Source organism: Syzygium oleosum, unplaced genomic scaffold, assembly GCF_021117445.2.
Source record: "Syzygium oleosum isolate NSW1041296 unplaced genomic scaffold, Sole_v2.1 Sole_v2.41, whole genome shotgun sequence".
NCBI classification, from domain to species: Eukaryota; Viridiplantae; Streptophyta; class Magnoliopsida; order Myrtales; family Myrtaceae; genus Syzygium; species Syzygium oleosum.
Window position 1 is genome coordinate 504706 of NW_026607525.1, and position 16526 is coordinate 521231.

A 16526-nucleotide genomic window follows, 5' to 3' on the forward strand; every position below is an offset into this window, starting at 1 on the left:
AATAAGGAATATAATGATTGGTTTAATTCAAGCAAATGGTTATACTGATTGGTTTCATTAGTGACTTGTAATAAGAAGGAATAACATCAAAATTCTCAAAATACTCCCAAAATCATAATCAAGGGGACTATAATAAATTCAAACTTTAAATAATGATTCACGAGCTTAATACCTCACAGAAGTAACGTGTGATTACATTGTATTTAATTATGAAAATTCAACCACTGAGGTTTGCCCTTCCTACTTGGGAAGAGCGAGGTGAGGAATTTGATTCTCCACCTTCTCAGGAGGCTAGGGGTGAGGACTTCTAATTTCAAATGTGGGTTTCGACTCCTAAGCTCTGCAAAGAGGCATGGCAAAAGTCTACGAGTGAGTTGAGAGTTAGAGTATGACAGACAAAAAAAAATTATGAAAATTCAAGTAATCGTACCTTACAGTGAGTAGCAAACATTATGCTAGTTATTGTAGTATGAACAACCTTTTGTAAATAACTATGTATAATCAAGATATCATAGTTAAATTATATCGATTATTTAGATATTATGTAATATATTATTTATTATTCATATACTATTTTTGTATACCAGAATAAGTACGACAGGGGTTATCAATATCAATATAATATTAGCAAATTAGTTAGAATTAACATAGATTTTAATGATAATTAGTAATCTAATATTGACTGGGTGAGTAGGAAAAAAGAGGGGCACTTTTTAGAGGGTCATGTGATAGCTATTAAGTCATAGCTATTACAACTTGTAATAGACCTGTAATATCAGTAAACGGTAGTAGCTACTACTGTAAGTGTAAACAAACATTGTAATAGGCAATCAACTTGTAATATGCCTGTAATTTAACAGTCATTAGTGCAGCTAAACATGTTAATGTTGCATTTCCTCTAATGTTACTGTTGGGAAATACGTCATGTGATAGATAGACAACCACGAAAGATTTAAAGTGATGTGCTCAATAACATCAATTTTAGCGATGATAATGTAAATTACCCCAAAGTATAGAATTGACTCATCTCCCATAAAAAAAATTTAGGACAAAATTGACAAAAACGCAATAGGTTAAGGAGTTTTTGGACAATTTTCCCAAGAAAGACATACGATTCACTTTAGGCATCATGTCATCTAGTACATGTTGTAGGAACACAATTACACGATGCAATGTATTATTCTACATAAAACTCGATAGTAAGAAAATGACAAATGTTGATTGAAAAATAATTTTGGGATTGCGCTTATAAGTAAAGTCGAATACGCAATAATTTATTCTAAATATTTTAACTACTAATGTATGCAGTGAAGTACATTTTAGAGCCGAAAGAAATCTTCTCTACGCATGACTATTCCTTCATCTTTATTTAATTAATCACAATTTGTCACGAGTAATTATCTGGTCAATGAAAATGGAATCTTCTCTTGTTGCGGGTGTTGCTTGTTCTTGATCCTGCCCTTGTCTTTTTGTACGTTAGGAATCAATCTAAGTATTATTAGTATACTAAGTTTAGGAATCAATCTTCTCAGTATACTCGACATCACTCTTTATGTAGATAAATCTCGAAAATATTTTTAATTGGAATTTCGAAAGAAAAAATCTTGAATGACGTTAAAATATCAATATGTTGAAACTTTTGAAATAATCTTATTTAAATTAATCAAAGTTTACACGACAAAAATAAAAAGTAAAAGGTAGAGAGGTCAATTGCATGCAGAAGTTTTATATATATATGGTCCTATAGTATAGAAAGACTTGTCAATTTCACCCAGACAAGAATCTGTCTAGTCTCCTAGCTTCAGCTTCTTCTTGTTCTTCTGCAACCATGGAAGTGGCTAACAAGTATGTGACCCTGAAGACCCACACGGAGGGTGCACCCAAAGAATCCGATTTTGAGCTCAAAACCTCACCTTTGGCACTATCGCTCGACCCCGGTTCGGACGAGATGATCGTGAAGAACTTGTACGTGTCCATCGACCCGTATCAGTTGAACCGGATGAAGCGTTACAGCTCGTCGCAGAAAACTGGTCCCAGTTTCGAAGGAATTACTCTCGGTGAGGTGAGTGTGTCTTGTTCATAGCAGCTAAATATATGTTCACAGGAAAATCATGTAAATGTGATGGGAATTGAAAAAAGGCATTGGGTTTTCTTTGATTTTGTCTTAAAATCTGTGTGCAGGAAATTGAGGCATATGGTGTGGCAAAAGTTGTGGCTTCAGATAATGTTGGATTTGAGAAGGGTGATTTGGTTGTGGGAGTTGTTACTTGGGCAGAGTACAGTAAGATAAGAAGAAATGGGATGATCAGGAAGCTTGATCCATTGGGGTTCCCCTTGTCATACCATGTTGGAATATTGGGTAAATTTCTCTTTCACCAACGATTTCTTATGATCATAATCTTTTCAATGACACATGATTTCTTCTTATTCAAAAGAATTTTTGTAAGACTCTGCCGGGGAAATTTGGATTTTGGCATGTGCACGCTTAAGTAGCTGTGTTATTCTGGCAGAAAAATGTTTTAATGAACTGATTTTAACAGAATATACATAAGAACTCCAAATGGTATGTCTTAACAAGGACATATTACAGCAATATGTCGCCGAAGGTACACATTTGAACAAGGACATGTCTTAACAGAGTCAAGAAATGTAGGGGTTATTTGACCTTCGATCCGTACCTTGCAGAATGCGCTATAGTTGGGTGATACAAATGATGTCTCAAGCTATGTCAAGTTCTTGATCTCTGCCTCTCAGGAGACATCAAATTAGAAAACATTTGTTTGCACTGATGCTTCATACTACCAACGTTTTGTTCCCTTCTGCCAGAAGGCTTCTGGTTGTGTTTCTTTATGGGTTTTTGCTTGTTCCTTCAGGATTCAGTGGACTTACAGCCTATGCTGGGTTCTTCGAGATATGCAAGCCAAAGCGAGGCGAGAAGGTGTTTGCATCGGTGGCATCGGGGTCGGTCGGGAACTTGGTTGGTCAGTACGCAAAGTTGCATGGGTGCTACGTTGTCGGTTGTGCAGGAAGCAAGCAAAAGGTCACTTTCCCTATTGTCCTACATTACAAGTTTCCCCAATGTTTCCGTCACCGAAAGATCATGAATCATGAACTTGTTTTGTTGTTACAGGTACAACTGCTCAAGGAAAAATTAGGTTTTGATGAGGCCTTCAACTACAGGGAGGAAACTGATTTGAACTCGACTCTCAAAAGGTCAGATTCTTCAGAGTGTTTCAAGAATCTAGATTGTATGTTCTGTTCTCAAAAGAAAAATCTAGTCATTTTTCATGTGTTTGTTTTTGTCAATTGACAGGTATTTTCCGGACGGGATCGATATATACTTTGACAACGCGGGTGCCGAGATGCAAGAAGCGGCCGTCGCTAACATGAATGCCTTTGGCAAAGTTGCCGTGTGCGGAGTAATATCCGAGTATACAGATTCTAGGAAAAGAGCCGTGCCCAACATGTTAGATGTCATTTACAAGAGAATAAAGATCCAGGGCTTTTTAGCCGGCGATCACATAGGCCTTTTCCAGGATTTCATCTCAGCCACCAGCGACCTCTCTGCAGTGGCGAGTTGTACCCACTCGAGGACATCTCAGATGGCCTGGACAGCATTCCCTTTGCTTTCACAGGGCTGTTTCGCGGTGACAACATCGGGAAGAAAATTGTTAAGATTGCAGAAGAATGAGAGTTTGCTAATCGGGGTTCTCACTTAGTCGGATCAGTGCTTCAGTGTCCGATTCATTCGAGTTTACATTTCATAAATTGCCGGAAACTTTTTACATCTTTTATGATGGGAATCTTGAAACGGAGGATGGCAAAACAATTTGATGCAGATCAGGCAATGAAAACTTCAGAAATTACAAAAACTGGTGGTCCTAAGTAAGATATTGAAGTACAGAGTCAACAGAACATATTCTGTGAAAGGTTTTTGAAAAATGGGTGACCGCCCAAGTTTTTGCATTTATCTTATGCAGCATCTCATTGAGGTTAGAGATAGCTTAGTGTGATTTCTCTCTATGCTATTGCAACCTCTTTAGTTGCAACTATCACACTGAAATGTAATAGAGTTTTAAAAAGGATTATAATGATTGGTTTCACTAATGACATGTAATAAGGAAGGAATAACATCAAAATTCTCAAAATACCCTGAAAATCATAATCAAGGGGAATATAATAAAGGGTTGTGCTAACGTAACAATCTTTGAACTATTGTGAGAGTAACAGCATGTTGTGAACTCCAAATTCTTGAAGAAGTAGACCCCACAATAATTTCTATTTATTTGTTATTTATTTTTTTGTAGTCTTAAATAGATTGTTATTCTCACAGTTGATTAAGGACAGTCACATAATCATATTTCTATAATAAATTCACACTTTAAATAATGATTCATGAGCTTAATACCTCATGGATATTATTAGATTAGTAACATGTGATTATATTAACAAAAACATTGTATTATGATTATTGCTTTACTAGTCAATCATGAGTGTAATTTACCCCTGTATGTTTTGTGATATTACAAATATATAAATAATTTTTGTCTATTAGTTAATAATTAAATTATGAATAGGGATAAATGCACTGAAAGTCATTAAACTTGTCATGAAAGTGCAATTGAGTCGTAAAACTTACATAAAGTATAATTAAGTCCTGGAATTTGTTAAATTGGTGCAATCGAGCCATTTTGTTAACTCCGTCTAACTTGGCTAACGGAAAAAGCTGATGTGACTTAGTTTAATTATTTATATTTCTTATGTGGTGATAACGTGGCTAAAACATGAAATATAAGATTGAAACAATGTTATTTTAGTCCTTTTAAATACAAATTTTATTTAAATTAAATTAAAAAAAAAAACCCCGCCGCTGCCGCACCATTACTAGGAAAGTCTGGCATTGGTGGGGGAATGGTCGGTCGGGTTAGCCACCTGGCAACCCCGCCGACTGCAGGCGAGGGCCTGCAGGACGTTGTCCAGATTTGAGTGAGGGTCGCGGCTCTCATCTAGATCAGGCGAGGGTTTCTGGCCCTTAGCCAATAAAAATGTTTTCATTATCTACTACTATTTATATATAAATATTTTCGTAAACGATAAAATAAAATTTATTCATTCATTTTTATGAGTGATACAAGTTATCGTTTTTAGGATAATGTTTCACAAATCATTCATCTTTTGGAAAATAATTTATCAAAAAAATGAGTAATTTGTGAAACATTATCCTAAAACGATCGCTTGTGTTACTCACAAAAATGAATCAACGAAAAATATTTTCATTATCTTCGAAATTTTTTAGACATAAATAGGATCGATAATGAAAATATTTTTTGTTAACTAATTATTTCAAGCGGTCCTTTTTAGGACAATATTTTCCAAATCATTCATTTTTCATCGAATCAAATGGAGCCTAAGAGAAAGGATTCTTTGAAAATTTAATAAACATGTGAAGTGAGAAACTAAATTTATTTAACAAAATAAAACAAATTGGAGAAACATGTATGATACACTTTAAGTATCATGTCATAACGACAAAAATGAGCGATGCAACGTATTATATATCAAAATCTCGAGATTAAGAAATTGACAAAGGTTCATTGAAAAATATAGTTGGTATTGCTCTTATTAATAAGATTTAATATGCAACAATCTATTCTAAAAATTTGAGCTGTTATTATATGGAGCGAAATACATTTTAGAGCTCAAAACATAAATAAATCACAATCATGTCATCTTGTACTTATATTTCGAACTACTTTGTAGAATAATCACCCACTTGAGCAAGTGGCTGATTATTCTAATCGAGTAATTGTGCAATTGGAAATCGGTGATCACTATCTGGCCAACGGAAATGGCATCTTCTCTTGTTGCGGGTATTTCTTGTTCTAGATCCTGCCCTTGTCTTTTTGTCTTTCGTGTTTATTTATTTTTATTTTTTTGTATTTGTCTTAAACCATATCTAGTGTTGACCAAAAAAAACCATATCTAGTATCCTTAATATTTTTGCAAAGGACAATAACAATCACAATCACTAAACCGGCCTTTTGCCTAGTATGTGGTACTAAGTTTATTAAAACCTGTCTATAAATGTAGAATATCGAGTTTTGCGGTAGAGTATAAGTTAACATTTAACATAGTGATTATATTTATAAGCTATTTAGAGTTCGTCTTATTATTAGTATACTAAGTTTAGGAACCAATCTTCTCAATATGCTCGACATCACTCTTTATGTAGATAATTCTCGAAAATATTTTAATTGATTTTTGAAAGGAAAAAACTTAGATGGCGTTAGAATGTTAGTATCCAAATATGTTGAAACTTTTGAAATAATCTTATTTAAGTAAATCCAACTTTAAACGATGAAAATAAAAAGTAAAAGGTGGAAGCCGTTAACAGTTTTTGGTAAGTAGCACCGTGGTAGATTACCACTGCAACGGTCAATTTCATTGAGATGTTTTACATAATATGGTCCTATAGTTATAAATAGACTCTTCCCTTTCACCCAGACAAGAATCTGTCTAGTCTCCTAGCTTCAGCTTCTCCTTGTTCTTCTGCAACCATGGAAGTGGCCAACAAGTATGTGACCCTGAAGACCCACATAGAGGGTGCACCCAAAGAGTCTGATTTTGAGCTCAAAACCTCACCTGTGGCTCTATCGCTCGACCCCGGTTCAGACAAGATGAGATTGAAGAACCTGTATAAATCCATCGACCCGTATCAGTTGAACCGAATGAAGCATTACAGCAAGTCTCAAAAACCCGGTCCCGGTTTCGAAGGAATCATTCTTGGTGAGGTAAGCGACTTGTTCATAGCAGCTAAATATATGTTCACAGGAAAATCATGTAAATGTGATTGGAATTGAAAGAAGGAATTGGGTTTTCTTTGATTTTTGTCTCAAAACTTGTGTGCAGGAAATTAAGCCATATGGTGTGGCAAAAGTTGTGGCTTCAGACAATGTTGGATTTGAGAGGGGTGATTTAATTTTGGAAGTTGTTACTTGGGCAGAGTACAGTAAGATAAGAAGAAATGGGATGATCAGGAAGCATGATCCATTGGGGTTCCCTTTGTCATACGATGTTGGAATATTGGGTAAATATCTTTTTCACCAACGATTTCTTATGATCATTACTTTTCAATGATACATGATTTCTTCTTAATCAAAAGAATTTTTATAAGACTCTGCCGGGGAATTTTGGATTTTGGCATGTGCCCGCTTAAGTAGCTGTGTTATTCTGGCGGAAAAATGTTTTAGTTAACTGATTTTAACAGAATAGACATAAGAATTCCAAATGGTGTTGAAGCCATATGGTGTTGTATTACAGCAATATGTCGCAGAAGATACACATTCGAACAAGGACGTGTCTTAACAGGGCAAGAAATGATGTAGGCGTTATTTGACCTTGGATCGGTCTCTTGCAGAATGCGCTATAGTTGGGTGATACAAATGATGTGTCGAGCTAGGTGTCCTTGCTCTCTGCCTCTCAGTAGACATCAAATTAAAAAACATTTGTTTGCATTGATTGTTCAGACTACCAACGTTTTTTCCCCTTCTGGTTGGGCTTCTTAATGGGTTTTTGCTTGTTCTTTTAGGAAACAGTGAACTTACAGCCTATGCCGGGTTCTTCGAGATATGCAAGCCGAAGCGAGGCGAGAAAGTGTTTGTATTGGCGGCATCGGGCTCAGTTGGGAACTTGGTTGGACAGTACGCGAAGTTGCTAATGTTGTCGGTTGTGCTGGAAGCAAACGAAAGGTCACTTTCCCCATAGTCCTACATTACAAGTTTCCCCAATGTTTCCGTCACCGAAAGATCATGAATCATGAACCTGTTTTGTTGTTACAGGTACAACTGCTCAAGGATAAACTAGGTTTTGATGAGGCCTTCAACTACAGGGAGGAAACTGGCTTGAACTCAACTCTCAAAAGGTCAGATTCTTGATTCTTCAGAGTGTATCAAGAATCTAGATTGTATATTCCCTTCTCAAAAGAAAAATCTAGTCATTTTTCTTGTGTTTGTTTCAGTCAATTGACAGGTATTTTCCTGACGGGATCGATATATACTTTGACAACATGGGTGCCGAGATGCAAGAAGCGGTGGTTGCTAACATGAATGCCTTTGGCAGAGTTGCCGTGTGTGGAGCAATATCCGAGTATACAGAGTCGGGGAAAAGAGCCCCGCCCGACATGTTAGATGCCATTTACAAGAGAATAAAGATTCAGGGCTGTTTAGCCGGCAATCACATTAGTCTTTTCGAGGAATTCATCTCAACCACCAGCGACCATCTCCGCAGCGGCGAGTTATGCCCGCTCGAGGACATCTCGGATGGCCTGGACAGCATTCCCTTTGCTTTCACAGGGCTGTTTCACGGCGACAACATTGGGAAGAAAATTGTTAAGATTGCACAAGAATGAGAATTTCCTAATTGGGTTATAACTTAGCCAGATCAATGCCTCAATATCGGATTCCTTCGAGTTTACTACATGAACCTACACGACTATTGTCATCTCTGTTAGTACTATTTTACTCACATTACTACATATTATCAATAAATATACGCATTGCATTGGATAATTTATTATCATATTTTACCAAAGGAAAAATTTTACATGAGGTTGCACCGGCATCACCAGATGATATATAGCAAATCAATCGAGATTCTCATTGCTACCCCCGCCAGATGACTTCCAATCTGAATGTTGGGGTGAATTTTGTGATTGAAGTGTTAAAGTATTAATAAAATTGATTGTTGTGTCGACAATTCCTCCGTGAAAACAGAAAGAAGTCAACAAGAGTGAACAAGAAAGCAGATCTCTCTATGAAGATCTGATTAAATGCTTGCAGGGGAAAAAAGAAGACAAATGCTCCATGCATTTAACGAAGACAGAAATCATTGAAGAGTTCTCCACATATTTCTACGCTTGTTTTCTAACGCATTTATTATTTGTGGACTTTTTCTCTCTTAGCTTTGTGGGCTTTTGTTGCTTCATTTAATGTTGTCAAAAAGAGTGCTCCAGACTCCATGGCTCATTTAATGTATGTTGATATTTTGTCGCTAGGTAATTAGTGTATGAGATGTTAGTCTTTAGCATTAAATGTATCGTAGGTGTTCTACTATTATATAAGGACTAGAGGGTGAGTGTTATATGATAAGCCGTCAGAAAGTATTTTAAGAACAATTTCTTTCTCCAACTTGTGCACTCGTTTTAAATTTCCAAAGTCGTCATTATCCCTTTTGGTTCCAACATAAAGGTGATCATAGGGCAGGCTCGTGCTTGATAGGCGTCCAGTTGAGGCCTGATTAGGTGCTTGATTATGATTGATTTCTTAACCAGATCAGTTTTAGCTTCTTCAAGTCTCTGCATTTGGTTTAGTCTATAGTATTACCGCTTGATTATGATTGATTCATACTGTGCTAGAGTTGTAATCAAGTTGAGTCGAGTTGTCATTCATATTAGTGTTATAACCGAGCCGAGCCGAATCGATGCAATTCAATGATCAAACTCGACTTGACTCAAACATGTAAGGCTTGGTACCCGATTCGAGCTTAATCAAGCTCGACTTCTCAAACTCAAGCGTGACTTAATTTAATATTTAATAGGCTTAGAATTCAGCTCAACTTGATTCAATTAGCTGATTCCTTTTTGTGTAAGCTCAAATTCAACTTGGACTTGAGCTCGAGCTTGAGTTGGGGTCTGAAAGTTCAATGAAATTGATAAATAATACGATTGTTTTTTGTGTGTATAAAATGTAAAATTGCAGGCATCGGTTGAGCTTGGGAATTACTACAGTCTAAGAAGGGATTCCTTGAAAATAGTGCTATTTATCACATGACAGCTAGACTAATGTTGGATTTCAACCGGCTCCTATAATTCGTTTGATGCTCGTTTATTTTGTTCTCAAGTATTCTTCTAATTTATCTTTTTTCGGTCTTGCAAATTCAATAAACGTGTATAGTGAGAAAAAAATTATTTAACAAAATAAAACAAATCGGAGAAACATATATGATACACTTTGAGTATCATGCCATCTACTATGGAAAGATCACCAAAAAAATCATAAATCTATCGCAATTGTGCTAATTTAGTCGAAAACCTTTTTTTTGCCGATCGAGTCCTAGTATTATTAAAAATTATCCACATCAGCGCCGTTATGCCACGTAAGACGGTCGCAGAAAACTGATCCCGGTTACAAAGGAATTACTCTTGGTGAGGTGAGTGTGACTTGTTCATAGCAGCTAAATATATGTTCACAAGAAGATCATGTAAATGTGATGGGAATTGAAAATAGGAATTGGGTTTTCTTTGATTTTTGTCTTAAAATCTGTGTGCAGGAAATTGAAGCATATGGTGTGGCTTCAGACAATGTTGAATTTGAGAAGGGTGATTTGGTTGTGGGAGTTGTAACTTGGGCAGAGTACAGTAAGATAAGAAGAAATGGGATGATCAGGAGGCTGGATCCATTGGGGTTTCCTTTGTCATACCATGTTGGACTATCGGGAAAGTTCACCGACAATTTCCTATTATCATAATATTTTCAAAGACACGAATTTCTTCTTAATCAAAATAACTTTATAAGATTGCTGCACATTTGCGAAGGGATAGCAATAGCTCTAATATCATGTTAGAAAGATCAACCAAACTTGAGCTAATCGGTGAAAGGAGACCACTTGAATATAAAAGCATTTAGGACCTGTTGTCAAGTGATGTGGGATAATATTTCAATAGTTATTATGGTAGAAAAATGTTGTAATTAACTGATAATAACAGAGCGACCAAAAAAAAAAAAAACTGATACTAACAGAAGAAACATAAGAACCCCAAATGGTGTTGAAATCATCTGATGCATTGCAGCAATATATCACAGAAAGTACCCATTTGACTTATATAGTGTAGCACATTTGAACAAGGACATGTCTTAACGGGGCCAAGAAATGATGCAGTGCTTGTTTGACCTTGGATCAGTATCTCGCAGAATGCGCTTAGTTGTGTGATGCAAATGATGTCTCAAGCCATGTCAAGTTCTTGATCTCAGTCGCTCAAGATACATCAAACAAAAAAAAAGTTTCCACTGATGCTTCAGGCTACCAAACGTTTTTTTCCCCTTCTGTTTGTGTTTCTTTATCAAATTTCTGCTTGCTCTTTCAGGATACAGTGGACTTATAGCCTATGCTGGATTCTTCGAAATATGCAAGCCCAAGCAAGGAGAGAAGGTATTTGTGTCTGCAGCTTGGGGATCGGTCGGTAACTTGGTCGGACAGTATGCGAAGTTGCTCAGCTGTTATGTGGTTGGTTGCGCCGGAAGCAAGCAAAAGGTCACTTTCACGATTTTCTATGTGACTAGTACTTGACGTGAGCCCACTTATGAATCTCCCAAGTTTTAAACTTGTGTCACAAGTAGAACTGCTCAAGGAAAAACTTGGCTTTGATGATGCTTTCAATTATAAAGAGGAACTGATTTGAATTCAACTCTCAAAAGGTCAGGGTCCTCAATTTTAATATGCACGGATGCATTGACCACCTTCTTCTCCAGAGTTCTGGGATAAATCTAAGTTCTAAAAGATATTCCTATATCATTTTGCTTCCTGCGTTGCCAATAACAGGTACTTCCTCGACAGAAACGACAAATACTTCGACAATGTGGGTGCTGAGATGCTAGAAGCTGTGGTGGCTAACATGAATACCTATGGCCGAGTTGCCGTCTGTGGGGCGATATCTGAGTACACAGATCCTGGAAAAAGAGCCGCGCCAAACATGTTAGATGTTATTTACAAGAAAATAAAGATCCAGGGTTTTCTAACCTGGGACCACATGGGCATCTTTGAGGATCTCATTTCGACCATAGGCGACAATCTCCGCAGCGGCAAAATGCACCCGCTCTAGGACATCTCGAATGGTGTGGAGAGCATTCCCTCTGCTTTGGTAGGACTATTTCGTGGAGATAATATCGGAAAAGGATGGTTAAAATCACAGAAGAATGAATTCGCTTTGTTAAACAACTTAACCAGAGAGTCCGTAATATCTGTGGAAATCATTATAACTTTCATGCAGAAGTTTTCGGTTTCTCTACCTAATCTTGGCAACAAAAGTTTTTAAATGGTTAGCGGCGAATTCACTTCCGATCAAGTTCATCCTGGTTGAGCAGGAAAGATGAGTACAGTGAAAAAACTACAACTAGTGAGTGACGTCGGGTCACTTGGTAAAGTAGTTTGATACGAGTGATAATGAATAAGAACCTATCCAAAAGGTTGGAATCCTTGAGGCCAATGCAGAGGAGCATTTCTAATGCTAATTAGAGCATTATGATCACATTATTATTTTGGGCTACCGTCTGAACTCTCCATCCAGACAGTCATCAGAGGAACTTCCATTCTCAGAGTGATGACTCGGACATTTATCACGAGCAATCCCATTGTTGGAGCCATGACATCCGTAGTTTACTCGAGCATGGAACCTGGACCAAAAATAACACGAATTGTACAAGAAAAAATATGTTGTTACATAGAAAGAAACCGAGCAATCTTAAATGGATCACAATGAGTGTGCCGTCACGAACTAATGAATCCTACCCAAACAGTTTGTGTAACTAATCTCTCTTACATTTAGATTCCCCAAGGGAGTGTCAGTGTAACATAGGAAGACCAAAAAAAAGATTATAAAGCGTAGGATCCCTGTGAAGCACTCAAAATAGGGATGACACAGTGACAGAGGGTCTACGGTAATATACTCCACAACATGTGAAGATAAACCAGCATACATACTACTGATATATACAATCAACATTCCATGCACAAATTTGATCTAAATTGTCTTGAGGTACACCAGACATGTATCGAAGTTGGATCTTCCATACCGCAAAACCATATTTACTCTGCCTCTAGCGATGGATTAATCAACCTTGTAACCCTTCCATGTTAGTTCCTTCAGATTCATTGGCTACGTTTCTGCCAGGATACTGATAAGAATTTGATGATCCCTGCAAAAGAGAAAAATAGTAGTATAAATTCTTTAAAATGTGGCATGAAAGTGTCAAATTTCTCATGATGCATAAGGTACCTGACTCAGTACACCTGCATATGCTGTGTTGCGATATTCAGACATCTACATTAATCAGTAACATCAGATATCAAAAGGAATATAAAAAGAATGCTACAACAGTGGGACGGTAGATTCAGTTTACATAAGTGCTAGGCTCAGTAAATGCGTAAAAGCCACTCGCAAACGCAGGTGAATGGTGAACACTTGTTACATCTAGATAAGTAAAATGGTCTCGTTAATCAAATGAAAAAACATATCTCAGGCCAAGAGAAGATACCCCATTATTGAGACTTGGATTTGTAGTTGGACCCCCAAAATTGCAAGGCGAAAAACTTGACTGCTGACGTGAATGTGACAAATGAGTTGGTAAATAGGCTTCATCCAGAGTAGCGCTAACAACCAGCTCTTCAATACAGAATGAAATTGTTGTTATGTGTAGTGTAAAGTAATATAGCTCAAATAATTAATGGAAGTAAACTCATAATGCAAAATATTATCCCAATCACCTCGACTTTGAATTGCGGTTGAGGTTGCTCCTTTCGATGATTTCTTTTGTTTTTTCTTTGACTCAATCTCGACCCCATCACCCCTTACTCCCTTCGCTTTCCTTGGAGCGTGATCTGATATTGACGTTTCACTAACGGAGTAAGAACCCTCATTACCATGCACAACCTTATCGCTGTTATCTTCACCATCTTTTGTCAAAAGATTGGATTTGTGCCCTAGAATTTCCTCCATCGTCTTGTCCAAATTTCGCATTGCAATTCTCATTGTATTTTCATCTTCAGCACCCGAGTTCATAATAGCAAAAGCTTTTTGCATCAATGTAGAATAACGACTCATCTTTGATGAACACGGTGACACTTGTGGAGAGTCATTATCCACATTACAATCCTTGGCACCCTTAGTCCATCTCTTCAAAACATAAGCAGATGGGATTTTTGTAACCATAATGTCCCCGTTGAGTACATACAAAGCATGACGGCACAACCACCCATTTGATTCAAATAATTTACATCCACAAGAGACGGAAAAATTAGCAGAATCATATCTCACAACATTTTCCCCATGAACCCCATGGCAGACTAAAGTGTATTCAGAGACTACCCCATCAGAAGTACAACGCAAAACTCGTTCCGACATACTTTGCAAAAATTCCTCATTAAACTTGGAAAATATGGTGTGAGTGTACGCCAAAGCGGCATGTGTCAAAATCTCATTATTTGACACAAGCAATTTTGGCTTACCTCGAGAATTGTGTTCATCTCGAACTTCAATCTCCCTCATATATTTCACCTGTTGTTCATGGTGGTGGACAAATCCGATAAGGTTCATACTATTAGCAGGCATTAGCCGGAAGATATTATTTGTGTTCTCACTCCTTTCAGTTGATCCAATACCACATGAATATATACCACGAGCAAAGACCGCACTCCATTTATTTCTCGATTCATATAGTCTGTTAAGCCAAGAATTGTCCTTAGTGCCCCATTCCTCTTCCATTTCCTTCCAAGTGGATTCGAATACAGACTCTGTTTCACATCTATATAGTAGTTTTGAGAAATATCTGTCCCTAAACTCAGGCTTCTCATAAAGATTGGGGATGTTTACAGCAGCATGTTTTGCAATGTGTGATGTGCATACACGATGCTGTGTATTCAAAAACACCTTTTCAACAGCTTTTTCCATAGCTTGGTCTTGGTCAGTGAAAATCGTTTTGGGTGCCCTATTTCCCATTGCCTCCAAAAATGTCTCAAATAGCCATATAAATGAATTTACCGTCTCATCTAACAAGAGAGCACACCCAAATGAGGTATTCCTCCAATGATGATTAACCCCAACAAAAGGTGCACATATCATGTTATATTTGCTAACGCGATATGTGGTATCAAACATCACCACGTCACCGAAACAATCATAATCAAATTTAGACAAACTATCTCTCCAAAATAAGTTCGTCAATCTACCATCTTGATCTACCTGTACAGCATAGAAAAAGATGGGATTTTGCATCTGCATGCACGTGAAATGATTCAAGAGAGTTTGCCAATCCTCCCCCCTCACGATACTTGATCTTTGAGTTTGCAAGAAATTATGGCTACCACGCAAACTAAACCCCATATTTCTACTTCCTCCATCTTCATTTTCCAAAAAGTTAAATGAACTGAAATTTACAATACCAGCTTTCGCCATGTCAGCTAAGACACCTTTACTTGGATCAGAAATCATCCTTCCACATCTGATCAAGTGCCTTTGATTTTCCGGAAGAAATGCATGGTTATGCTCAGACATGTACTCTATGACTTCATGAACGCCATTTTCAACCTTAAATCGAATATGTGCAAGACAACCACACCTATTCTCAGTCCTTTCCATCTTTTTTTGCTGGTCGGGTGGAGTGCAAGAGAAACCCTCACAATTACACAGAAATGTACGCCGAGTGATTTCTCCTTTGGAATTTCTAGCTTTTTTACCCTTCCGAACTCCAAATCCCTTACGTAATGCATATGCCACATACGTATGATATGCTTTGAGTTCACTTGAAAAGACCATCCCCACTTTAAAATCGAAGTTTTTCGGGAGATTGTGTATTGAGTGGTGAAGATGGGCATCGTCACATTCTACAGTACAGAAAAGTTTGCGTAGAAAATCATCAAAACATGAGATTCATAAGTTGTAAAAGCATAAGTTTGATTAACAAACTATTGGAGGTCATTAAAGATTTCCCTACAAAGTAGAGATCTACACACCTTCTGCTATCTCCTTGCTTGCATCCACTGGTTCCATATTATCTCTCATCCTGGTACTAAATTCACAAAAGTCAGACACAAAGCCCCCAGTAACCCACAAATATGATCCACAAACACAACCGTCCCATAAACTGTATAGCGACAACTACTGAATAGCAAAAATTGGACCTTCTCCTCTTCCTAGAGAGAATCCAATTTCTGATCAAATATCAACCAGCCACCCACAGATTACCAGCTCATGAAGTATCAAGAGATGCTCCAATTTCATTGTTTCAAATGAATGCAATTCAAGATACCAACTTAAGGGCTAAATCAGAAGCACAAATCTCATTGCTGTACAGAGTAACACAGTACGGAACTCTCACTAAACTACGAGAGAGAGAGAGAGAGAGAGAGAATCTAAACCCTTAAGAAGAAAGACAGCAAAGTGGAAACCAGCACGTTCATATGCTTCTTCGGGCTCAAAAGAAATTGAAACTTGACAAGTCCAACAGTGAAATGAACTCGAGACGTGAATGCTGCGGAGAAGAGAGAGAATTAACCTGGGGCTCCTGAGAACGACAAGAAGCTGGAGACAACCGGCACCCCCAGAACGACGGCGGCGACGCTCGACCGTACCACTTCCGGTGATCTTCACGGCGGCGCCGTCCCGATCTCCGGCCTCCTCCGTTCGACCAGAAAGGGAGAAGGATCGGAGCTGGAACGAAACTCAAAGGCCCGGCTCCAAAAATGGTCGAAATTGCCCA

At 37.6% G+C, this 16526-nt stretch overlaps 1 protein-coding gene and 3 pseudogenes across 3 annotated transcripts; 3 read left to right on the forward strand and 1 right to left on the reverse strand.

The window, feature by feature from the left end:
- Positions 1–1828: 1828 nt before the first annotated feature.
- On the forward strand, positions 1829–3750 carry LOC130136036 (2-alkenal reductase (NADP(+)-dependent)-like; annotated as a pseudogene).
- Positions 3751–6557: 2807 nt separating this feature from the next.
- On the forward strand, positions 6558–8526 carry LOC115692923 (2-alkenal reductase (NADP(+)-dependent)-like; annotated as a pseudogene).
- Positions 8527–8673: 147 nt separating this feature from the next.
- Positions 8674–12088, forward strand: LOC130136037 (2-alkenal reductase (NADP(+)-dependent)-like; annotated as a pseudogene).
- Positions 12089–12706: 618 nt separating this feature from the next.
- Positions 12707–16518, reverse strand: LOC130136096 (uncharacterized). 3 transcript variants are annotated; one of them, XM_056306156.1, is made up of 6 exons: positions 16323–16518; positions 15781–15830; positions 13537–13650; positions 13308–13435; positions 13049–13093; positions 12707–12998 (listed from the first exon to the last, which is right to left on the reverse strand). In XM_056306156.1, the coding sequence occupies exons 2-6, from the start codon at positions 15827–15829 to the stop codon at positions 12885–12887; spliced, it is 450 nt and encodes a 149-aa protein (XP_056162131.1). In that variant the 5' UTR covers position 15830; positions 16323–16518; the 3' UTR covers positions 12707–12884. The 3 variants fall into 3 exon arrangements, with proteins under 3 accessions (XP_056162131.1, XP_056162132.1, XP_056162130.1); XM_056306157.1 differs by having other exon boundaries at positions 12707–12968; positions 15781–15836; XM_056306155.1 differs by having other exon boundaries at positions 15781–15836.
- Between the last annotated feature and the right edge of the window lie 8 nt (positions 16519–16526).